Source organism: Diceros bicornis, chromosome 4, assembly GCF_020826845.1.
Source record: "Diceros bicornis minor isolate mBicDic1 chromosome 4, mDicBic1.mat.cur, whole genome shotgun sequence".
In the NCBI taxonomy this organism is placed as follows: Eukaryota; Metazoa; Chordata; class Mammalia; order Perissodactyla; family Rhinocerotidae; genus Diceros; species Diceros bicornis.
This window is the reverse complement of record NC_080743.1, coordinates 87,035,992-87,059,714: the sequence shown is the minus strand read 5'-3', so window position 1 is coordinate 87,059,714 and position 23,723 is coordinate 87,035,992. Positions and strand designations below refer to the sequence as shown.

General features: G+C 34.1%; 1 protein-coding gene across 1 annotated transcript in view; it reads left to right on the top strand.

The window, feature by feature from the left end:
- CEP350 (centrosomal protein 350) overlaps window positions 1–23,723 on the top strand; it is a 158,236-nt gene that overhangs the window by 51,056 nt on the left and 83,457 nt on the right. Inside the window, exons 12-17 of the mRNA XM_058539963.1 lie at window positions 2,395–3,455; window positions 4,864–5,014; window positions 6,394–6,566; window positions 18,080–18,266; window positions 20,908–21,128; window positions 21,619–21,782. Coding sequence (XP_058395946.1) covers window positions 2,395–3,455; window positions 4,864–5,014; window positions 6,394–6,566; window positions 18,080–18,266; window positions 20,908–21,128; window positions 21,619–21,782 — 1,957 coding nt within the window. The remainder of the gene's footprint in view (window positions 1–2,394; window positions 3,456–4,863; window positions 5,015–6,393; window positions 6,567–18,079; window positions 18,267–20,907; window positions 21,129–21,618; window positions 21,783–23,723) is intronic.

Genomic DNA, 23,723 nt, shown 5'->3' with positions numbered 1-23,723 from the left:
TTCCAATTTTGGGTTAATACATGTGGTCCTCTCACCCCTTCGTGCCCCCCACCTCAAGAGAGAATAATAATATTAATAAAAATAGCTAACATTTATTGAGTACTTGTTAGGTTCCAGGCACTGATCTAAGTATTTTTCATGTATTATCCTACTTAATCCTTGTAATTCCTTAAGTTAGGCACTGTTGTTATTCCTATTTTACAGAAGAGATAATGGAGGCCTAGAATTTAATTAACTTTTTCAAAACGTTAGTGGTGGATATGGGTTTGAACTTAAGCAGTCTTGATTCCAGAAGCCTGCACTTTTAACACTCTGCACACTGCCTCCCAATAAGTGAAATGTTTCATATGATTTAAGGTTATAAATAGATTTCAAATTTTAAGCATAAATAAGCTTAAAAATTTTTTTGCATTTGAATACCTTTAGGTAGGGGTACTCTCCAGTTCACCTCACTCCCATTATTGTTGTCAGACATATCCTGCTGGCTTCGTGTCTTCAATTACCTTTCCTTGAATTTCCTTCTAACTTTAAACAAGTTACCCAATGTTAAAAACAAACCAAACATAAAACAAATCCATTCCTGGACCTTATTACCTTGCACATGTTCCTCTCCTTTCTTTTAATATCAGACTTCTCTGACTTGTGTTATCTAACCTATTGCCTCCACTTTCTCTCTACCCATTCCTTAGCTTCCCCGTTGCTATTAATTGTTTTAACATATCTCAGGTACTTTATGCATAAAAGCACGGGATTATTTTTCCTTGCCCTTCATTTCCCATCATTCTGTGTTAGTTACCTGGAAAACTCCAAATTACATATCTGACCTTGAAGACCTTGAAGATCCAGCTCAAAAGTCACTTTCCTTGGCTAGCAGAGTTCATTGTTACCTATCTATACCCTGTTGAACTTTATATATCTTTGTGTTAGTACTTACAACATTAGCTATTTATTAGTCTCTCATCCTTGCTAGATCTTGAGAAACTAACAAGTAAGGATTAAGTCTTTCCATTTTTGTCTCCCTCTGTTCCTCTACCATCAACATAGTGCCTGCCACAAAATTGGCATTCTGATATTTGAATTTAGAGATGTTGGATAAAAAATTTGAACTCAGCAATGAGTTTAATGAGAAAACTCAGCAATATCTTTTATTTCGATAACTTCCTTTGTATTCCCATTACTACCAGCTTAGTTTGGCTCCTAATAACCTCATGCATTGCATTTGTAATAGTCTATATTGTGTGGCATGGAATCTATGCACTAGTCTTTTCTTCCTTCATTCCGTTTTCATAGTGGCCGTTTAGTATAAAAGAATGCTATAACATAACCACCAAGCAAACTTTGCATGACATGCTTTTCAATTCCCTATCACCCTGATTACCCTCCTCCAGATGATTTTTTGAACTTAATTGGTAGGACTTCACATTTATCCATTCTAGTTTGGTCTAAGGTTGCAGCCTGTCCAAATAACTTAAATCATAATTCGATAATTTGTTGGGTTAGCCAATGCCTCCCAGCTTTCTTTCATCTGCAGATTTGATAAGCATATTTTCATGTCATCATCCAAAAGTTTTGGACAAGACCAAGGCCAAAACCTAATGTTATTTTTTCTAAGGATCTTTTTAATAGTTATCAGCCTTTAATCTTCCTGTAGTATCCCTTAATATACAGGGTGTTCATCGTCTGAAAACATAGGTGAATTATATAATGTCATCTAGGACATCTTTATTCTGTGTCTAGACTTGATGGACAACCTACCCTGTATTGTATATTTATAATTGGTACTCATAGTTTTGCATTGGTAGTCATTGTTTGACGTTCATTAATTTTTTTTGGAACTAGATTGTAATAATCTCCTTATTTCTTTAGTATGTACAATGTTAAACGTGTTCAACATTTATTAAGTATTTGTTGATTAGAATAATATATATCATACCTATGTTAATATTTAATAATCTTAAACATTTCTCTTTTATGTAATATTATTTTTAAAGGGAAAGGTAGAGCCAATGTTGTAAAGAATTTTGTCCATAGATTTTTAAAGGTTATAATGCCTTCTCTTTAAAAAATATGATGTCTTAGTTGAAGAAAGCAGTTTGCAAAACAGTATGTGTGATAAGATTTCATTTTTGTGAAAATAACAACACTAACACACAACACGTGTAGAAAAATGTTTGGAAAGATATAATTCTAAATGAAATATTAATAGTACCTCTTTCTTATTGATTAGCTATGAGTGATCTTTATCTTTTTTACCCTCTTTGTCCTTTTTTTTTTTTTTTTTGCAATGAATATGCATTACTCTTATAATCAGGAAAAAAACAAAACTTAAAAAAAAAATAGTGGCTTAGTTATGAGTTGCTGTGTTAACTAACATATTGGGACTTTTATTTCCAGAAGGGACTTGATGGAACCTACATGGATGCAGCCTGACAGATTGAGCCCACGAGTCCGCCATTCTCAGCCACAGCCTCTTGTTGGAACAGCTGGAAATTTACTGTCCCATCTCTTGAGTCTAGAGCATGTAGGAATTTTGCATAAAGATTTTGAATCTGTTTTACCAACCAGGAAGAATCATAATATGGCTTCAGGGCCATTAACTTTTACACCTCAACCATATTTGACCTCACCAGCTGCTCATCCAGATGCCTTGTTAAAACCTAGTGCCAGCCAATATAAGAGTAAACTGGATCGTATTGAAGCCTTGAAAGCAACAGCTGCTTCTTTGTCCAGCAGGATTGAAAGTGAAGCCAAGAAATTAGCTGGGGCTAACATTAATTATGGGTCAGTATGGAACACTGAGTATGATGTGCAGCAAACACCACAAGAAGATGGACCTTGGACCAAGGCTATAAGTCCACCTGTGAAAGAGGATACTGAAGATGTTTTCTCTGCCCGAATTCAAAAGATGCTGGGAACCTGTGTATCTAATGCAACTTTTGATGATGATCTTCCTGGTGTAGGTAACCTTAGTGAATTTAAAAAGCTTCCTGAGATGATAAGACCCCATAGTGCCATATCAAGCTTCAGAATGAGATCCCCTGGTCCCAAACCAGAAGGGCTGCTGGCACAGTTGTGTCAGAGGCAGACCGACTCTTCTAGCTCTGATATGCAAGCTTGTTCTCAAGACAAAGCCAAACTGTCTCTTGGTTCTAGCACAGATTCAGTGAGTGAGGGGCCTCTTCTTAGTGAAGGGAGTCTGTCTGAAGAAGAGGGAGGCCAAGATGGACGGCCCTCTTTGAAAGTAGCAGAAATCTTAAAAGAAAAGGAATTTTGTGCTGGAGAAAGAAATACTTATGAACCCATCAAAGAATTTCAGAAGGAAGCTGAAAAATTCTTGCCACTTTTTGGGCACATAGGTGGTACACAAAGCAAAGGACCATGGGAAGAATTGGCAAAGGGAAGTCCACATAGTGTCATTAATATTTTTACAAAATCATATCAGTTATATGGAAAAGGTGAGAAAAATAAGCCTTGTAATATTTGTATGTTATCTTAAGATAAATTATTTCATAATTCTGTACAAGATAATACTTAAGTACAAATTTTCATTATTCATTATGAAGATAATGGAGACTTATTGTCCAAATTAATCTAAAATTATCTGCAAGCTTCAACTGGAGAGTATTGTAATTTAGTCTTAAACACTAATTTCATTTTTTAGTTATTGTCATAAAAGAATAGTTGGTTGGTAGTTGTATAAATTTTGGTCTAATTTAGAGAAATTCATAGGTGATGTTCAGGATTGGTGTGTATCAAGCGTATACTAGGTTTTCTGTGACCATAGTTATATGTTTAGATAGAAAATAAGTATATTTCTTAATACAGTGATTTGTGAATCATTGGGAATATAGTGGTCAAGAATTGAGAGGGGCAACTGTAATAACATTTCTATTATTGTTTGTCAAACTAATTTGAAAAAAATCAGACTTTGGACAGTAATGTAGCTATATGTTTGGATCCTGAAACAATAACTTCTGAAGTTCCCTTCTTATCCCTGAAATCCTGCAACACAACTTTCCTTTTCTATGATGGGCTCAATTCCTTCAAGTCCCTTTCTCTGTTCTTCCTGCCATAGGTGGATTCTACCCATCTTATGCTAACAGAACCTTAGAATTTCCAGGTTGGAGAATGAGGCTGAGCCTTAAGTCAGCTGTTGATGCTGTGGTTTTTTAATTTCCATTCTATGTAGTAAACAACTTATTTGACAAATGAATTGATTTCATCTGTTCATCTTATGCTTAATTGGGTATCACACTGCATTTTCCTAGAATTCTTATTTAGCCACTTCATTATGATCTTCTGCAGACCTGTATGTGCTATTGATCTCTTTTGTTTAACATTTATTTCTATAGGTGGTAATTTTCAAGCTCTTTGGATTTTAAAGTTCTTTTGATGACAGCAAAGTGCTTTTAAATCAACACCTTCATTTTTTCTTAAGAAAATTGAGTTTGTTCTTAAATTTTTCTATTAGGTTTTCATCAAGATTTTATAGTTATACTGAAGTATTCAGAGTTGATATGTTGTCTGGGATTTGCTTCAAAATAATCTGTAGGGGAAGTGAGAGATGAGGGGAATAGGAAGTTTAATTAAAACTATATTGGTCATGTATTGATAATTATTGAAGCTGAGTGATGGATACATTGGTTTCATTATGCTATTCTCTCTACTTTCATGTATGTTTGAGAATTTTCCTAATAGAAAGTTAAAAATGTATTGTTAGATATAAAGGTAAATTGAAAAGAAGCACTAATAAAAGCAAACTAAAGTGTCCCCAAATCCATATTGTTAATCCTCATGTTGTAGAATACTTTGTAGTTTTTTAATTTTAGTTTTAAAACGCATTTCAATTATTACTTTTGACAGGGTTTGAAGACAGGTTGGAAAGAGGAACATCAGCTTTGCGGCCTTTGAATGCCATTACAACCCCTCTAAGTAGTGTTTCATATGAAGATGATTTTGTCTCCTCTCCAGGGAGTGGGACTTTGACAGAAAAAAAATCCTCTCTTGAACTTAAGTAAGAATATGTTGACAATATGGAATAAAATCTGAGGAGTGAGAAAAATGTACAAATGAGAACTGTGGTCTGAATATCAGTTCAATTTTGCTTGTTTAAATATACATGTAGAGGCTGCATAGCATAGTGGTTGTTAAGAGCATGGGCTCTGGATCCAGACTGCCTGCATTTAAATCCTGTCTCTTATTATTAGTTGTTTGTCTGTGGGCATATTACTGAACATCCCGGTGCCTCAGTTTCTTTCTCTATAAAATGGGGAAAATAATAGTACCTGCTTCATAGAGTGTTATGAATATTCAGTGAAATACAAAGTACTTTGAACAGGACCTGGCACATAGTAAACAGAATATAAGTTGTTAAATCAATGTGTGAATCCCTAGTAGAGAATAGTATCCATGGTATACTAATGTAAGAAGATTAAGAAATCGTTTTCTGTGATAGAATTGAGGGTGACCAGATAGATTCTTGACTCTGTGATCCCAAGTAATCAGTAAATTTTTTTTATAGTTGGGATAACATCTAAAATTTTGCAAAGCTTTGAAAAATAAAAATATTATTAATATTCATTGAGCACTTAATGTGCAAGGCACTGAGATGACTGAGGGAGTTTTACCTGTATGAACTCATTCTTTTAATAGCCTGATATGGTAAGTATTATTGTTGCTATTTCTACTTTAGAGAAGAAACTGAAGCACCGAGGTTAAATTATTTGCACAAAGTCATTTAGTAAGCAGATCAAACTTGGCTAGAAAGAATTTCTCCCCTGAATTTTGTTACGGTGTAAAACAATCTGTAATTTACTCACATTCAGTATAACTTTCTTCACAAATTACAAATTATGATCCACATAAAATTATTGGATGATCTTTTAAGAATTAGTTGTATCTAGTTGACTAATGAAAATAAGTTATTAAAATTATAGCTGTTTTAAATTCTGAGCTCTAAAGAGAAGATTAAACTTTTAAATAAAAACTTGAAGGATTTAATTGTGGTGACATTTAATATCACCAATCAATATGACTTTTTGCATTTTATTTCTGGGTTGAAGTAGAACATATTAAGTTATAAATTTGAATAGAAATTGAGGCCCCATTTTCCAGTATCCAACATTTTATTTTTTCTTTTATGGGTCTGAATTATCCATTTTTATTGGTTTCACTTCAATAAACAACTCCCTGAGATTTTTCTCAGTAATAAATTGAGCCATAGGGAACAGTCCAGGCTTATAGTAGTAAGAAAACAAAAACGAAAAGTGGAAGGCATCTTTGATTATAGTTATATTCTCGTGGTTAAATAGATTTTAAAATATCTATAGTTTTAGCTTCTTTTTTAGGACTTTTTATTTCTTTCTTTAATCACTGCTACTTACTCTTTGACAGTATTGGTGGTAGCAATTTAGGCATTCAAGAGGACCATTCTAGCAGGAAGTCTGCCTATGATCTTTCCTCTGTGGATGTTACCTCCCAGCATTCATCAGGGGTCCAGTCTGCTACATCGTCTCGTTCATCTACTTCTTCTAAAGGAAAGAAAAGAAAAAAGGAAAAGATAGAATGTAAGTGGAATTCTACATGGTGACTTTTTCTCTTACTATTGATTTTGTGGTAGTGATCTAAAGTTATGATTTGATTTCATAAGAAGTTAGATTAATTTCTTTATGATAATATGTAATTAGCTTTCATATTTATCATTACAATACCTTTTGATAGATAACATTATAAATCTTTTGCTTAATACAAAAGGAATACGTTTAGGGCCGGCCCTGTGGCTTAGCGGTTAAGTGCACGCACTCTGCTACTGGCGGCCCGGGTTCGGATCCCGGGCGCGCACCTACGCACCGCTGCTCCAGCCATGCTGGGGCCGAGTCCCATATACAGCAACTAGAAGGATGTGCGGCTATGACATACAACTATCTACTGGGGCTTTTGGGGGAAATTAAATAAATAAATAAAATTAAAAAAACAAAACAAAACAAAAGGAATACGTTTGCAATGATAAAAAAATAAAGATTGTAGGTAAACAATCGTATGAGAAATATAAATCCCCATTGATCTTTCTGCTCAGAGATAACTACTGTTAACATTTTTGGTGCCTATTTTTCCAATAAAACATAAAACCATGCTTGCAGACACACATCTTGATTTAAAAAACAGAATTGAAATCATATTGTTTTGTAACTGCTTTTTAAAAAACTTTATAGTATATCATGTACATCTCTGAGCATCATTAAATATAATACTCAAATTTCCTTATCTATAAAATAAAGATCATAATAGATGCTTCATATGGTAATTTTGAAGCTTACATGAAATTAACAAATATAATGTATACGTCCCAGTACTTAGCACAGTAGCTGTTGGGCACTAACTATTTTTGAGTGATTGAGAATACCCTGCAGTCTCCTTCTACTCTTGACTGTAATTTGCTCTGTAGGCCTAGAGATGAGAAGATATAGTAATTAGGCAAAGACCTCTTAAACTCACAGATGGCTTCTAGGGAATGATTTTGCTTCCAAAACTGTTTTTTCTAATTGTAAAAAATTGCTCAGTGAATTAAAAAAAAAAAAAAGTAGAGGAGGAGAAATCAGTAAATATCGAAAGCTATTTAAAAATTATCACCTGTAATCCCTCTACCTAGAGGTAACCAGTGTTAACATTTTTTAATTTTATTTTATTGATTGTGGTAAAATATACATAACGTAAATTTTATCATTTTAGCCATTTTCAAGTGTACAGTTCAGTGCCATTAAGCACATTCACATTGTTGTGCAACCATCACCACTATCTATCTCCTGAACTTTTTCATCATCTCATACTGAAACTCTGTATCCATTAAACAATACTTCTCCATTTCTCCTTTCCCCCAGCCCCTGCTAACCACTGTTCTACTTTCTATCTCTATGAATTTCACTAGTCTAGGTACTTCTTATAAGCAACATCATACAATATTTTGTCTTTTTGTTTCTGGCTTATTTCATTTAGCGTAGTGTCTTCTAGTTTCATCCGTGTTGTAGTATGTGTCAGAATGTCTGTCCTTCCTTTTTAAGATTGAATAATATTCTATTGTATGTATATACCACATTTTGTTTATCCGTTAAACAGTTGATGGACATTTTGGTTGTTTCCACCTTTTGGCTATTACGAATAATGTTGACATGAACGTTGGTGTACAAGTATCTGTTTGAGTCCCTGCTTTCAGTTCTTTTGTGTATACACCCTAATGTGGACTTGCTGGATCAAATTGTATTTCTATGTTTAATTTTTTGAGGAACTGCCATATTGTTTTACATAGCAGCTGTGACATTGTACATTCCCACCAGTAATGCACAAGGGTTCCAGTTTCTCCACATCCACACCAACACTTGTTTTCTGTTTTTTTTTAGTAAAAGAAATTAGTGTGAAATGTTAACATTTTTAGTAAGAATCCTTCTAGACAATTTGTAGGCATATGTAAATAAGAAACTGTTATGTGTATAGGGATCACGTTTTATACATGCTGTTTTATTCTGTCAGTGGTTACAGATATCTTTCTCTTTCAGTAATTATGGATTACTCTTTGTGATGACTACCTAGGATTCTATTATTTGAATATGTTGTAATTTATTTAGCTAATTCCCCATTGGTGGACATTTAGGTTATTTTTCTTCCATTATAAATACTACTGCATTGGGGCCGGCCCCGTGGCTTAGCGGTTAAGTGCACGCACTCCACTACTGGCGGCCCGGGTTCGGATCCTGGGCGCGCACCAACGCACTGCTTCTCCGGCCATGCTGAGGCTGCGTCCCACATACAGCAACTAGAAGGATGTGCAGCTATGACATACAACTATCTACTGGGGCTTTGGGGAGAGAAAAAAAGGAGGAGGATTGGCAATAGATGTTAGCTCAGAGCCGGTCTTCCTCAGCAAAAAGAGGAGGATTAGCATGGATGTTAGCTCAGGGCTGATCTTCCTCAAAAAAAAAAAAAATACTACTGCATTGAATATTCTTATAAATGCATGGTTCTTTCCTTTAAAGGAAAATCTTAGAAATGAGATAATGGGGCAAAGAATATGCCGTGTTTAAAATTAGGGTACATTTTACCAAATAGCCCTTCAGAAAGCTAGTGCCACTTTATACTTCCAGTATGAGAGTGCCAGGAGACATTATTTTTTAATCATTAACCTAGTATAACTCTCTTACAGGTTAGAAGTGTTCTGAAAGTCTTCGGTAGGAACATTAGACATCATTTTACCAGCACTTCTCAAAGTCTGTCTTTTCTTGTGAAATACTGATTCAGTTGGATAGGCTGTTTCGTAGGTGTTCTGAGGATAAAAGAGCTTCATGGTTGCATAAATTTGGGAAATGCTTTTAGAGTGAAACAGACTTCTTTCCTCCAGGATTCATCAACATTTTTAATATGCTAATATACATTATTTATTGTAGGATGATGATGAGGCTGTAGTATGAAGTATTTACCAAATTTATTTGACCACAGAATCATTTCTTCACACAGCACGTTATGACATTAAAATTCAGCTGAATACATTTAGGGAAATGCCGATCTCGCTCAATTCTTTTATTTTGCAACTGTGATGCTTTGTTATGTTAATGTATCACTTAAGGTCACTAACTTGGCAAAGCCTGGATTCTTACCTCTGACTCCCAAATCTAGTTTACTTTCTGCTACAATATACTGTACAACTTAAAATATCATGATATATTGAATATGAGTATAAGCAATATGATTCAGTATAGGTTTTAAAAATTATAATCTAAAATGTAATTAGATGAAGTATAGATACTGTTTTGTGGCTTTCAGTTTCCCTGATCCCCTGTCACAATGCCTTAAAAAAAACCTATATATTTTACTTTCCACAGCATCATCTTAAACTTAGTTTCTCCTTCATCCTCAAGTTCTAAAAGCAGTGTAATTTTTGTTGTGTATACTCCATCTGGTGGTGAAAGAGTGTCTGCATGCTCTGTATAAAAATTCCTTCCCAAAGTAGTTGAAAGTAGTTGGTAGACAAGTCACATAGAATCATGTGCCACATAACAATGTTTTGGTCAATGACAGACTGCATGTACAATGGTGGTCCCATAAGATTAGTACCATATAGTCATAGCCTATACCATCTAGGTTTTTGTGAGTATGCTCTATGATGTTTGCACAACCAAATTGCCTAACGACACATTTCTCAGAACATATCCCTGTCGTTAGGTGATGCATGACTGTACAAGGAACTCTCATAAGACCGTCAGCTGAATTTTCGGCAGAAACTTTGCAGGCCAGAAGGGAGTGGCATGATATATTTAAACTGCTGAAAGGAAAATCTTAGAACCAAGAATACTCTACCTGGGGGCTGGCCCGGTGGCATAGTGGTTAAGTTCGCATGCTCTGCTTTGGTGGCCCAGGGTTTGCGGGTTCGGATCCCGGATGCAGACCTACACACTGCTCATCAAGCCATGCTGTGGTGGCATCCCACATACAAAAAATGGAGGGAGATTGGCACAGATGTTAGCTCAGGGACAGTCTTCCTCAAGCAAAAAGAGGAAGGTTGGCAACAGATGTTAGCTCAGGGACAATCTTCCTCACCAAAAAAAAAAAAAAAAAAGAATACTTTACCTGGCAAGGTTATCATTCAAAATTGAAGGAGAGATAAAGAGTTTCCAGACAAGCAAAAACTGAAGGAGTTCATCAGCTCTAAACTGGCCTTACAAGTAATGTTAAAACGGGTCTTCTTTTAAGTGGAAAAGAAAAGGCCATAACTAGAAATAAGAAAATACCTGAATGAAAAATATCTCACTGGTAAAGGCAAATGTTTAGTAAAAGCAGTGGATCAGCCACTTAAAAAGCTAGTATGAAGGTTAAAAGACAAAAGTAAAATCAACTACAACTCCAATAAGTATTTAAGGGATACACAAAAAGACGCAAAATATGACGTCAAAAACATAAAACATTGGGAGGGGAGTAAAACTGTAGTGCTTTTAGAATGCATTCAAATTTAAGGGACAATCACTTTAAAATAGAATTATATATATATAGGTTGATATATATGAACCTCATGCTAACTACAAACCAAAAACCTACAATAGATACACAAAAAATAAAGAGAAAACAACCCAAACATAACAATAAAGAAAACCATCAAACCACAAGGAAAGAGATCAAGAGAAGAAGGAAGGAACAGAGAAGGACTGCAAAAACAACCAGAAGACAACTAAAAAAATGGCAGTAAGTACATACCCATCAATCATTACTTTAAATGTAAATGGACTAAATTCTCCAATCAAAAGACATAGGGTGGCTGAATGGTTAAAAAACCAAGACCCATCTATATGCTGTCTGCAAGATACTTCACATCTAAATGCACACAGGCTGAACATGAAGAAATGGAAGAAGATATTCTGTGCAAATGGAGATGGAAAGAAAGCTGGGGTAGCAGTGCTCATATGAGACAAAATAGACTTTAAAACAAAGACTGTAACAAAAGACAAAGGCATTACATAATGATAGAGACAATATAACATCCGTAAACATTTATGCACCCATCATAGGAGCACCTAAGTATATAAAGCAAATATTAGCAGACATAAAGGGAGAAATTGACGGTAATACAATAATAGTAGGAGATTTAAATACCACCCCTACATCAGTGGCTAGATCATCCAGACAGAAAATTCAATAAGGGAACATTGGCCTTAAGGGACACATTAAACCAGATGGACGTAATAGATATATACAGAGCATTCCATCCCAAAACTGCAGAATGCATTCTTTTCAAGTGCACATGGAGCATGCCCCAGGATAGATCACATGTTAGGCCACAAAACAAATCTCAATAAATTTAAGAAGATTGAAATCATATCAAACATGTTTTCCAACTGCAGTGATATGAAGCTACAAATCAGTTACAAGAAGAAAACTGGGAACAACACAAACAGGTGGAGACTAAACAACATGCTGTTAAATAACCAATGAGTCAATGAGGAAATCAAAAAATACCTTGAGACAAGTGAAAATGGAAACACAACTTTCCAAAATCTATGGGAGACAGCAGAAGCAGATCTAAGAGGAAAGTTCACAGCGATACAGGCCTACCTTAGGAAACTAGAAAAATCTCAATCTAACCTTACATCTAAACGACCTAGAGAAAGAACAGACAGAGCCCAAAGTTAGTAAAAGGAAGGAAAGGTAAAGATCAGAGTGGAAGTAGATGAAATAGAGACTAAAAAAATAATAGAAAAGATCAATGAAACTAAAAGTTGGCTCTTTGAAAAGATGAACAAAATCCATAAACCTTTAGCCAGACTCATCAAGAAAAAAAGAGGACCCAAATAAATAAAATCAGAAATTAAAGAGGTGACATTACAATTGATATCACAAAAATACAAAGAATTGTAAGAGACTATGCCAACAAATTAGAAAGCCTGGAAGAAATGGTTAAATTCCTAGAAATACACAACCTTCCAGAACTGAATCATGAAGAAATAGAAAATCTGAACAGACCAATTATAAGTAATGAAATTGAATCAGTAATTTAAAAACTCCCAAAAAACAAAAGTCCAGGACCAGACAGCTTTACAGGTGAATTCTGCCAAACATGTAAAGAAGAGTTAATACCTATCCTCGTCAGTTTATTTCAAAAAACTAAAAGGAATGCTTCCAAACTCATTTTATGTGGCCAGCGTTACCCTGATACCAATAGAAGACAGACACCACAAAAATATCCTTGGTAAACATAGGTGCAAAAATTATCAACAAAATATTAGCAAACCAAATTCAACAATAAATTAGAAGGGTCGTACACCATGATCAAGTGGGATTTATTCCAGGGATACAAGGATAGTTCAACATCCTCAAATCAGTCAACGTAATACATCACATTAACAAAATGAAGGATAAAAATCATATCTCAATAGATGCAGAAAAAGCATTTGAAAAAATTCAACATCCATTTACGATTAAAAAAACTCAGAAAGTGGGTATAGAAGGAATGTCCCTCAACATAATAAAGGCCATATATGAAAAAACCTACAGCTAACATCAATGTTGAACTTTTCACCATACTTAGTGGTGAAAAGCTGAAACCTTTTCCTGTAAGATCAGAAACAAGACAGGAATGCCCACTCTCTCCACTTTTGTTCAATGTATTTTTGGAAGTCCTAGCCACAGCAGTTAGGCAAGAAAAAGAAATAAAATGCATCCAAATTGAAAAGGAAGAAAACTGTCACTAGTTGCAGATGACATGTTACTACATATAGAAAACCCTAAAGACTCCACCAGAAAACTATTAGAGCTAATAAATGAATTCAGTAAAGTGGCCGGAAACAAAATTAATATACAGAAATCAATTGTGTTTCTACACATTAATAACAAGCTATTAGAAAGAGAGATTAAGAAAACAATCCCATAAAAAAGAATAAAATACCTAGGAATAAATTTAACTGAGGTGAAAGACTTGTCCTCTGAAAACTATAAGACATTAAGGAAAGAAATTGAAGACGACACAAATAAATGGAAAAATATATCATGTTCATGGAATGGAAGAATTAATATTGTTAAAGTGTCCGTACTGTCCAAAGCAATCTACAGATTCAGTGCAGTCTCCATCTGAATACCAGTGGCATTTTTCACAGAACTAGAGCAAAGAGTCCTAGAATTTGTATGGAATCACAAAAGGCTCTGACTAGCCAAAGCAGCCTTGAGAAAGAAGAACAAAGCCCAAGGTATCACGCTCCCTGATTTCAAACTATACTACAAAGCTATAGTAATCAAAATAGCATGGTACTGGCACAAAAACGGACACATAGGCAAATGGAATAGAATAGAGAGCCCAGAAATAAGCCCATGCACATATGTGGTCAATTAATCTATGACAAAGGAAGCAGAAATATACAATGGGGAAAAGACAGTCTATTTAATAAATGGGGTTGAGAAAACTGGACAGTTACATGCAAAAGAATGAAACTGGATCACTATCTTACACCATATAGAAAAATAAATTAAAAATGGATTAAAGATTTGAATGTAAGACCTGAAACCATGAAACTTCTAGAAGAAAACATATGCAGTCAGCTGTTCACATCAGTCTTAGCAATATTTTTTTGGACTGGTCTCAGGCAAGGGCAACAAAAGCAAAAATAAACAAATGAGATTACATCAAACTAAAAAGCTCTCACACAGTGAAGGAAGCCATTAACAAAATGTAAGGGCAGTCTACTGAATGGGAGAAAATATTTGCAAGTCATACAGCCGATAAGGCTGTATGTTTATATTTAATATCCAAATTAAATATTATATATTTAATATTAAGAATATATAATGAACTTACACAACTTAACATCTAAAAAAACAACCTGATTGAAAAATGGGCAGAGGACTTGAACAGACATTTTTCCAGAGAAGACGTACAGATGGCCAACAGGCACATGAAAAGATGCTCAACATCACTAATAATCAGGGAAATGCAAATCAAAACCACATTGAGATACCACCTCACACCTATCAGAATGGTATCAAAAAGACAAAAAATAGCAAGTGTTGGTGAGGATGTGGTGAAAAGGGAACCCTCATACACTGTTGGTGGGAATGTAAATTGATGCAGCCACTATGGAAAACAGTATGGAGGTTCTTCAGAAAATTAAAAATAGAACTACTATATGATCCAGCAGTTCCATTTCTGGGTACTTATCTGAAAAAAACGAAAACACTAATTCAAAGAGATATATGCACCCCTATGTTCATTGCAGCATTATTTACAATAGCCAAGATATGGAAGCAACCTAAGTGTCCATCTATAGATGAACGGATGAAGAAGATATGGTATATATACACAATGGAATATTACTTAGTCATAAAAAAGAATGAAATATTGCGATTTGTGACAATATAGATGACCTAGAGAGTATTATGCAAAGTGAAATGTCAGAGAAAGACAAATACTGTATAATTTCACTCATATGTAGAATCTAAAAAGGAAAACAAACGTACAAACAAAAAACAAACAGACTCATAGATACATGAAACAAGCTGGTGGTTACCAGTAGGGGAGAGTAGTTGTGGGGGCAGGTGAAATAGGTGAAGGGGATTAAAAGGTACAAACTTCCAGTTATACAATAAATGTCATGGGGATGTAATGTACAGCATAAGGAATATAGTCAATAATATTGTAGTAACTTTGTATGGTGACAGATGGTAACTACACTTAGCATGGTGATCATTTTGTAATGTATATAAATATTGAATCACTATGATGTACAACTGAAACTAATAGGATATTGTATGTCAATCATATTTCAACTAAAAAGTAGTTGGTAGATTAAAGTAATCATCGGAAAAAATTTTTTCTATCTTAATTTAACTTTAAAACATATAAATATACTTTCATTTGGCAATCTTTTAAAGTAGGGGCAACATTCCTTTGCATATGGATTCCTTGATTGGAGTTTAGGTCTTTGTTACTTAGACCATTGTGTTGTCTACAATGTCTAGTTGTTTGAAATCAAGAGCAATTTTTAAATTGTGTCTTTATTTTCAAAGAGCAATATTAAATGAATAAACTCTTCTTATTATAAAAGAATGTATCTTTATTATAGAAAAATTAGAGGTAGCCAGTATTAACAACTTGCATCTAGCCTAAGGAGCATAAATAGATTTTAGATTATAGAATCCTTTCTAATCGATTAATAATCCCTTAGATTATTTGTGTGCCCTCTCGCATTGTAATAATGCAATCAGCATATCTAATTCATGGTACACATCTTTACGTAGCTTTTTAGGATGAATTACTATGAGTGACGTGGAATTTCTGAGTCAGGGGATGGAACGTTATTTTTATACATATTTTAAGTTGTCGTCCAGAAAGGATGTATTAGTTTGCACTCCTATGAAAACAGTGTATGAGTATCCTTTCCTGTGTGTGCTGAGTGACTCTCAAGGTTTCATTACTTCAAAAATATTTGCTAATCTAATAATGAAAAACGGCATCTCATTGAAATGATTTGCATTTCTTTGATTGCTAGTTGGGTTTATTATGTTTCATATGCTATGACTGTTTTCATTTTTCCTTTTTCCAACCAAATTTTAATGAAAAATTGTTACCTTATTACTATCACTACAGCATAATATAGCGTAATTTTTTGTATGGTAATAGATACTTAACATAAAATTTAGCATTTTAACCATTTTTAAGTGTACAATTCAGTGGCATTAAGTTTATTCACACCGTTTGCAACCATCGCCACCGTCCATCTCTAGAACTTTTTCAACATTCCGTGTTGAAACTCTGTACCCATTAAACAATGACTCCCCATTCCTCCCTCATCACCCCCCGCCCCCTCACCACCACGCCCTGGCAGCCACCATTCTACTTTCTGTCTCTATGAATTTGATTAGGAAATTTAGCCATTGTTAAGTGTACAGTTCTGTGGCGTTAAGTACATTCACATTGTTGTGCAACTATCACCATTCTCCATCTCCACAACTGTTTGATCATCCCAAACTGAAACTGTATGCCCATTAAATAATAACTCATTCTCTGCTCCCCCTAGGCCCTGGTAACAACTGTTCTACTACGTGTTTCTGAATTTGCCTACTCTAGGCACCTCATATAAATATATAATCGTACAATATTTGTCCTTTTGTGACTGGCTTATTTTACTTAGCATGTCTTCAAGGTTCTTCCATGTTGTAGCATGTGTCAGAATGTCCTTCCTTTTTAAGGCTAAATAGTATTTAATTGTATATATGTACCACACTTTGTTTATGCATTCATCACTGAAGGACACTTGGGTTGCTCCACCTTTTGACTGTTGTGAATAATGATGCTATGAACATGAGTGTACAGCATCATTGTTTTTTTCACTTTTCCATTTTCTTTTGATATTTAACCATATATCTACATTTAAAAAATTTTTAGCTATCATTAAAATGTACATACAATTCTTTTTTCTGCTTCTTTTTTTTAACATAAATATTTCCCATGCTGCTATTGAAACATATCGTTAAGGTGAATGATGCACTAGACTTAAGAGTCATAAAGCCTGGATTTATGTCCTATTTATGCTATTGACTGGATATCCTTAAGCAAGTTATTTAGCCTCATAGATCTCTTGTTACCTCATCAGTAAATTGAGCATACAGTACCGACTTCATAAGATGTTAAGAGCAATGAGGTAATATATATGGAGTGCATTTTAAATTACAAAGTGCTATTTAAATGTTTAGGTTACTGTCATCTATGTAATTTAGATAGCTCTTCTGTTGTTGGAACTGTAGGTTGCAATTTTTTTAAAGTTATGCATTGAATATCTGCATAATATTCGTTTATTTAAATAGTCCTTTTAAGATATCCCTATAAGTGAGATTATTCTGAGTCAGACAATATGAACAGTTTTATGAATCTGGCTACCTAGTTCTTGCCATAGAGTTTTTCAAAAGGATTTTGTAGTTCACTTTGCAGTTGATACCATTTGTCTCCCAGCTCTGGATTTTATCCTTAAAAAACTTCTTTTTTGTTACCTTTTCATAGGGATAGAGTAGTACTTAATTCTTGTTTAATATGCTTGTCTCTTTTTACCATTTGATTTAAGAATGATTTATTTTTTTATTTTTAAAATTTAATTATTTTATTGAGATCATATTGGCTTATAACTTTGTGTAATTTCAGGTGTACGATATTATGTATCAGTTTCTGTATAGACTGCATCATGTTTGCCATCAATAGTCTAGTTTTTATCCGTCACCATACATATGTGCTCCAACCCTTTCGCTCTAGCCCCAACTCCCCCTGGCCCCCCTGCACTTCCCCTCTGGTAACCACTAATCTGTTTTCCTTATCCATGTGTTAAGAACAATTTATTTTTTAATAGCAAATGGGGGGTATTAATGGAAGAAAAAGTCACTTTCCTTAAATGGAAGTGGAGGATAAACTGCTTTATTTTAGATATGAAAAACAATTTTTAAAAATAAGTCAATTTAAAAAAATTCTGGCCTGCACTTTTTATAATTTCATTGAAATTTAGGTATCAGTTATCTCTCAGTAACTTCTAATATTGGGAATCAGCTTTATAAGAAATTTGCTTTACAGGGCTGGATTCACTCACTGGAAATGTTCAGAACTCACTTCTTGATGAGGAAAAAGTACACTCTGGCTCAGAACGTGGCGCTCACCAAGGAAAGAAATCTGGGACCAGTAGCAAACTTTCTGTTAAAGATTATGAGCAGGCTCTTGACACGGATAGCACTTTGGAAGATCTTTCTGGGCATTCTGTGAGGTAAAGTAATGTAAATTTTATACTGTAATTCATATTTAATTAAAGTTACAATATCATTGATGTTCAGAGAATCCATTTATAAATTTTCATATTTTCTAAATAGACTTCTTAGTTTTGTTTGTAACTCTAGTCTTTATATTTTAGAATATGGTCATTTCTCACCTAAAGTGTTAACAACCTCTCCCTCAGGAATTCTCTGCCTCTAGCACAACCCACCTTTCTGTTTTGAATGCCATTGCCAAAGTTGTTTTCTTAATTCTTTTAAACCAAATTTTATTGAAAAATTGTTACCTTATTACTATCACTACTTTCCTTAGGGTACTTGGGGAGCTCACAGTTACCCCACAGATCAACTTTAAGAGCTTAACTTTATTTGAAGTATTTTCTCTAGGCTACCACAAACTATCTCATTTCCTGTGTCTATACGTTTTGCTTCTTAAATGTTTTTTCCACTCTTTCATCACAACTACTTAGCATCCTTTGGTTTCATTGTTTATTTCTTCCTCTGAACTTTTCTCTTCTGCTCTATTTATTTATTTGTTTGTTTGTTTGTGAGGAAGATCAGCCCTGAGCTAACATCGCTTGCCCATCTTCCTCTATTTTGTATATGGGATGCCGCCACATCATGGCTTGATGAGAGGTGCATAGTGTCTGCACCCAGGATTCAAACTTGCGAACCCCAGGCCACCGAAGCGGAGCATGTAAACTTAACCACTACGCCACCAAGCTGGCCCCTCTCCTGCTCAATTTATTACATGACTCAAGCAAATTTTGAAAACTCACTCTTACATTGATTATGGAGCTTGCGTACTCTGTGGGATTCTTTTCTTCTTTTTAATATCATATATTATGCACTTAGCCTGTTGCTTACAAATAACCTTCAGTTATTTCTTCATGTACAGTTTCTCCTCTTTGTCCACATGACTTTTTATCTGCTGCACTGGCTTTGTCCTTGTGGAAATTTAAGCTCTGAGAAGACATGGATTTATTTTTTTTCTTTTAAGACTATGTGCTTTTTCTAGTACAGTGTTACAGATAATCATTTTTAGTGCTTTCATGTTGCAAATAATGTATCATTAATATCATCATTGCTGTATTTAGAATTGAATTTTAGTTTCTTTGTCAGTGATTTTGAATTCAGAAAACTTTACCTTTCCTTTAGAGATACTCTGATGATTTAACTGGCAAAATCTACAAAGTTCAACATTTCTAAAACAGAGTCCATAGCCAAATAAGTTTGATAAATGCACCATACTGTAATCTGAACCCCCCCTTCCTCATCTACGGAGATTTACGGTGGATAAAATAATTTGAAGCTTTTATAAGGAGGAGTCTAGATTTTAAAAAAATTATTTAGCCCATCTATTCTTAACTTATTTGGCTATAGACACTCTGTTGCCAAGTTTTTCCTCTTTCTTTCCTTTTTATTTTTTGGAAAACTTATTAACATCATTGGAAACATACTTTTGCAAATGCTAGTCTAGGTGAATCTTCTCTACAGAGCACATATAAATTCACCTTGTAAAACCATAAGGTTGAGATTCAGACAGAGTACCTTGTTTCGATGTCATGTTGGAATTCTTTCCTGGAAACCTGTTAGGAGGAGACAGAAGTAATGATAATTCTTTTTGTGTTCCATAAGTGAAATTGTCAGACTGTTAAAAACAGTATTTCTCTAAATAATCAATAGAAAATTAAAGGCCACTGTAAACAACTAAGTGCCTCTCATGAATAATTTTATTCAAATATTTACATGCTGGGTGTAAGAAAAATGTTTACCTTTGAAAACTTGCATAATTTTATTAAAACGATATGTTAGAAATATGTTAACTGTGCTAACATGCTTTATAGAGTATCTTTGAGTAATTCAATAAATAAATATTTATCACAAGGCAGCATGCTTTTTGTTATGAGAAACAATACCGTTAGTGAGCTTAATTTCTCGAAGAGGAGCTAGACATGTGCCTTGTGTTGAAATAAATGCCTTAAGAATTGTTCCAATCAAACTATTAGGAGAGGTTACTTCTTATTAGAAAGTTCAGGAAAGAACTATAGCATTAAAAGGTAGATAGAAATAAATGGACATATATAAAGTACTTAGAGATGGTTAGTATGAAAATAATTATTTGCTATGACTCGGGTTAAGAGGAATAATAAAAGAGTAGTTTTTGTCATTTCCTTATTTTTAATACAAAATGATATTTTATTCTCTTTCAAAGACAAAGTAAGACATTTTTTATCAGATAGGCTTCACCTTACCTTTTATATATGGCTGTAATTTTTCTGCTATATAAGGTCTAAGTATTTTAGAGGATTTTGCCTCATACTGCAATCAGTGATTCATGATATAAGTGCATTGCAAAGGAGAGAGTTAAGTGCCAGTTTAATCAAGAGACGCCTCTTCCATTTTATTTTGAGAGGGTTTGTGCCTAGCTTGTTCACCACTGTAAATGTAGCAGTAAGATGAGTACTCATAGTCATTCGCTCGGCATAGCGACTATGTTGAATGAATAAATGCCTGAATCACAGCTTTTTAAAGCTAATGTTAATAAAGAAGGTAATGCATGCTGTTCTTATGAACTTAGCTGGTTCTTGAAGTAGTTTTCCTTTCTCTAATGTCTTTATGAAACAAAACTTCTAGTGTCTCATCAGACAAGGGAAGATCTCAGAAAACTCCAACTTCTCCCCTATCTCCAAGTTCCCAGAAATTGACGCAGTTTGACCTTCCAGGAACTTCATTAGAAAGATCTAAATCCTCAGTAATAATGCCTCCAACTGTAACAGGATTTAAGCCTAATGCAGCTTTTACTGATGTGAACCTGGCTGCCAGCAGAACAACTACAGAGATGACTTCAACACCAGGCAAGTAGATCCGTGCATTTATAATTTAAAAAAATAAGATACGTTAATTTTTTTTTTCTGAAAAGTTCTTTTCTTTCAGTTGAACCATAGGGAAATGTTATTTCCAGCAAATGTGATTACTTTTTGAAGTAGTAAACAAAAACTGTGCAGAAAAATAAATATTGAAAATTATGAGAGATTCTATAGTGATTTTCTCCATCTTGCCAGCATTAGTCCAACACACCTGAAAAATATATCCCATATGTGTACCCCTAAGTGTTTATAGGTATATATATGTATGTACACGTGCATGCACATGCATGCACACACACACACATACACACACACACAAAAGAAGTAACTATTAAAATACATTGTACGAATAAGTCACTGTCTTTCCTACAAAGGAAAGCAGACTTGTTTTTGGCTCTTAAAATGAGAAATGAATTTTAGAAATCTGAGATGTAATTTCATGTGAACTTTTATATTTGACAATTGTTATGCCCTCCAGGTTCTAAGCGCTTTTCTCCTGCTGGCCTCCAGCATCGTATGATAGCAGAACTCGATTACTTGAGTGCCATTGAGGAGTCGGTACGCCAACTATCGGATGTAGAAAGAGTTAGAGGCATTTCGCTTGCTCAGCAGGAGAGTGTGTCTCTGGCTCAGATCATAAAGGTATTTGTGGAGTTTTCTTCTTTAGCTTTCTGTGTTTTTTCTCTTTTCTTTGCTATTTAAAATAGTCTTAATGATGAATTAAAAAAAACTTGAACCTGCCAAGTACAAAAAAATAGTTCACCATACAGCACCTATAAATAACCCTGGGAAAAACTAACATATAGAAAATTAAACTTGCGGTATTGGGCAGTAGAACAATAATATAATCGTTCTCTCTCAAATATTTCATTTTCTGTGTTCTCTGCTTTTTTATGACTGTGAAAATCAGCTAATCAGAATTCTCAGTATTTTCTCTTTTCACTGACAATTCAGAGATGACTGAGGTTTTTTTTTAATGCTTTATTTGTACCAAAAAGAAAAGTTTCCAAGATCCAGGTATTTGATAAAGCCAGGATAATGTGGACTTTTCCTTAGCTAACCAAAATCCAGTGAAGGTCTAAGCAGTCTTCCTTGGTGGGGGTGCTATTGGGATTTTTTTTTTTTTTTTTTCCAACTGAGGTAGTATTTACATATAATAAAATACACAGATTTTAAGTGTATAGTTTGATGAGTTTTGACCAATGTAACCATGTAACAATCACCCTAATCAAAATACGGAATACTTCTATCGCCCCAGAAAGTTCACCCATGCCCCTTTTCATTTAATTCCTCCTCCCAGGGGCAATTACTATTCTGATACTTATCATCATGGTTTATTTTTGCCTGTTCTAGAACTTCATATAAGTGGAAGTATACTTTGTACTCTGTTGTGTTTAGCTTATTTTATGTAGCATAATATTTTTAAGATTCATCTGTGTTGTTGTATCCATAGTTTTGTTTTTGGTGAATAATATTCCATTAATTAATATATTACAATTTGTTTATTCATTCTGCTACTGATGTACATTTGTATTGTTTCCAGTTTTTGGCTATTGTAAATATTCCTGCTATGAACATTTTTTACAGCTTTCTGTATACAGTAATATGTTGTATATAAAATACAACATATATCTTCATTTTTAGTGCTTAAATACCTAGGAGTATACTTGTTTGGGTCAAGTATAAGTGCGTGTTTAACTTTATAAGAAATTGCCGTACTGTCTTCCAAAATAGTTGTAACATCTTACCCTCCTACAGCAATGTATGAGAGTTCCAGTTGCTCCATATCCTTGCTATTATTCGGTATTCTAGTTATTCTGGTGAGTGCGAAGTAATATCTCATTGTGGTTTTAATTTGCATTTCTTTTATGGCTGATGAGATTGATCATCTTTTTGTGTATTTATTGACCATTCTTATGTCTTTTTTGGTGAATGTTCAGATCTTTTGCCTATTTCGTAATTGGGTTGTTTGTCTTTTAATTATTGAGTTGTAGGAGTGCTTTATATATTCTAGAAACAAGTCTTTTTCAGTTATATTTCAAATATTGTTTCCCAGTCCTTGGCTTGCCTTTTCATTTTTTAAACTGTCTCTTTTGAAGAGCAGAATATTTTAATTTTGATGAAATTTAGTTTTTAATTTTTTTCTTTTATGGTATTGCCTTTTATTTTCTAAGAAATCTTTGTCTCCTCTAAAATACTAAGATACTCTAACAAAGATATTCTTTTGTGTTTTTCTCAAAAGCTCTGTAGTTTTGGCTTTTATATGTAAGTGTGTGAATCATCTTAAGTTAACTATGGGGTGTGAGGAAGTGGTCAAAGTTCGTCTTTTCCCCCATATGGTTATTCAGTTGTTCCAGCACCATTTTCTCAAAAAGACTTAAATTGCCTTGGCACCTTTATCAACAATTAAGTAATCATTTATATGTAGGTCTACTTCTGGACTCTGTTCTTTTCCATTGATCTATTACTGTTTTATTATGGCTTTATAATGAATCTTGAAATCAGAGTGTAATTACTTCAACTTTGTTCTTTCTCAAGTTGGTTTTGGCTAGTCTAGGTTTTTTGCGTTTCTACATAACTTTA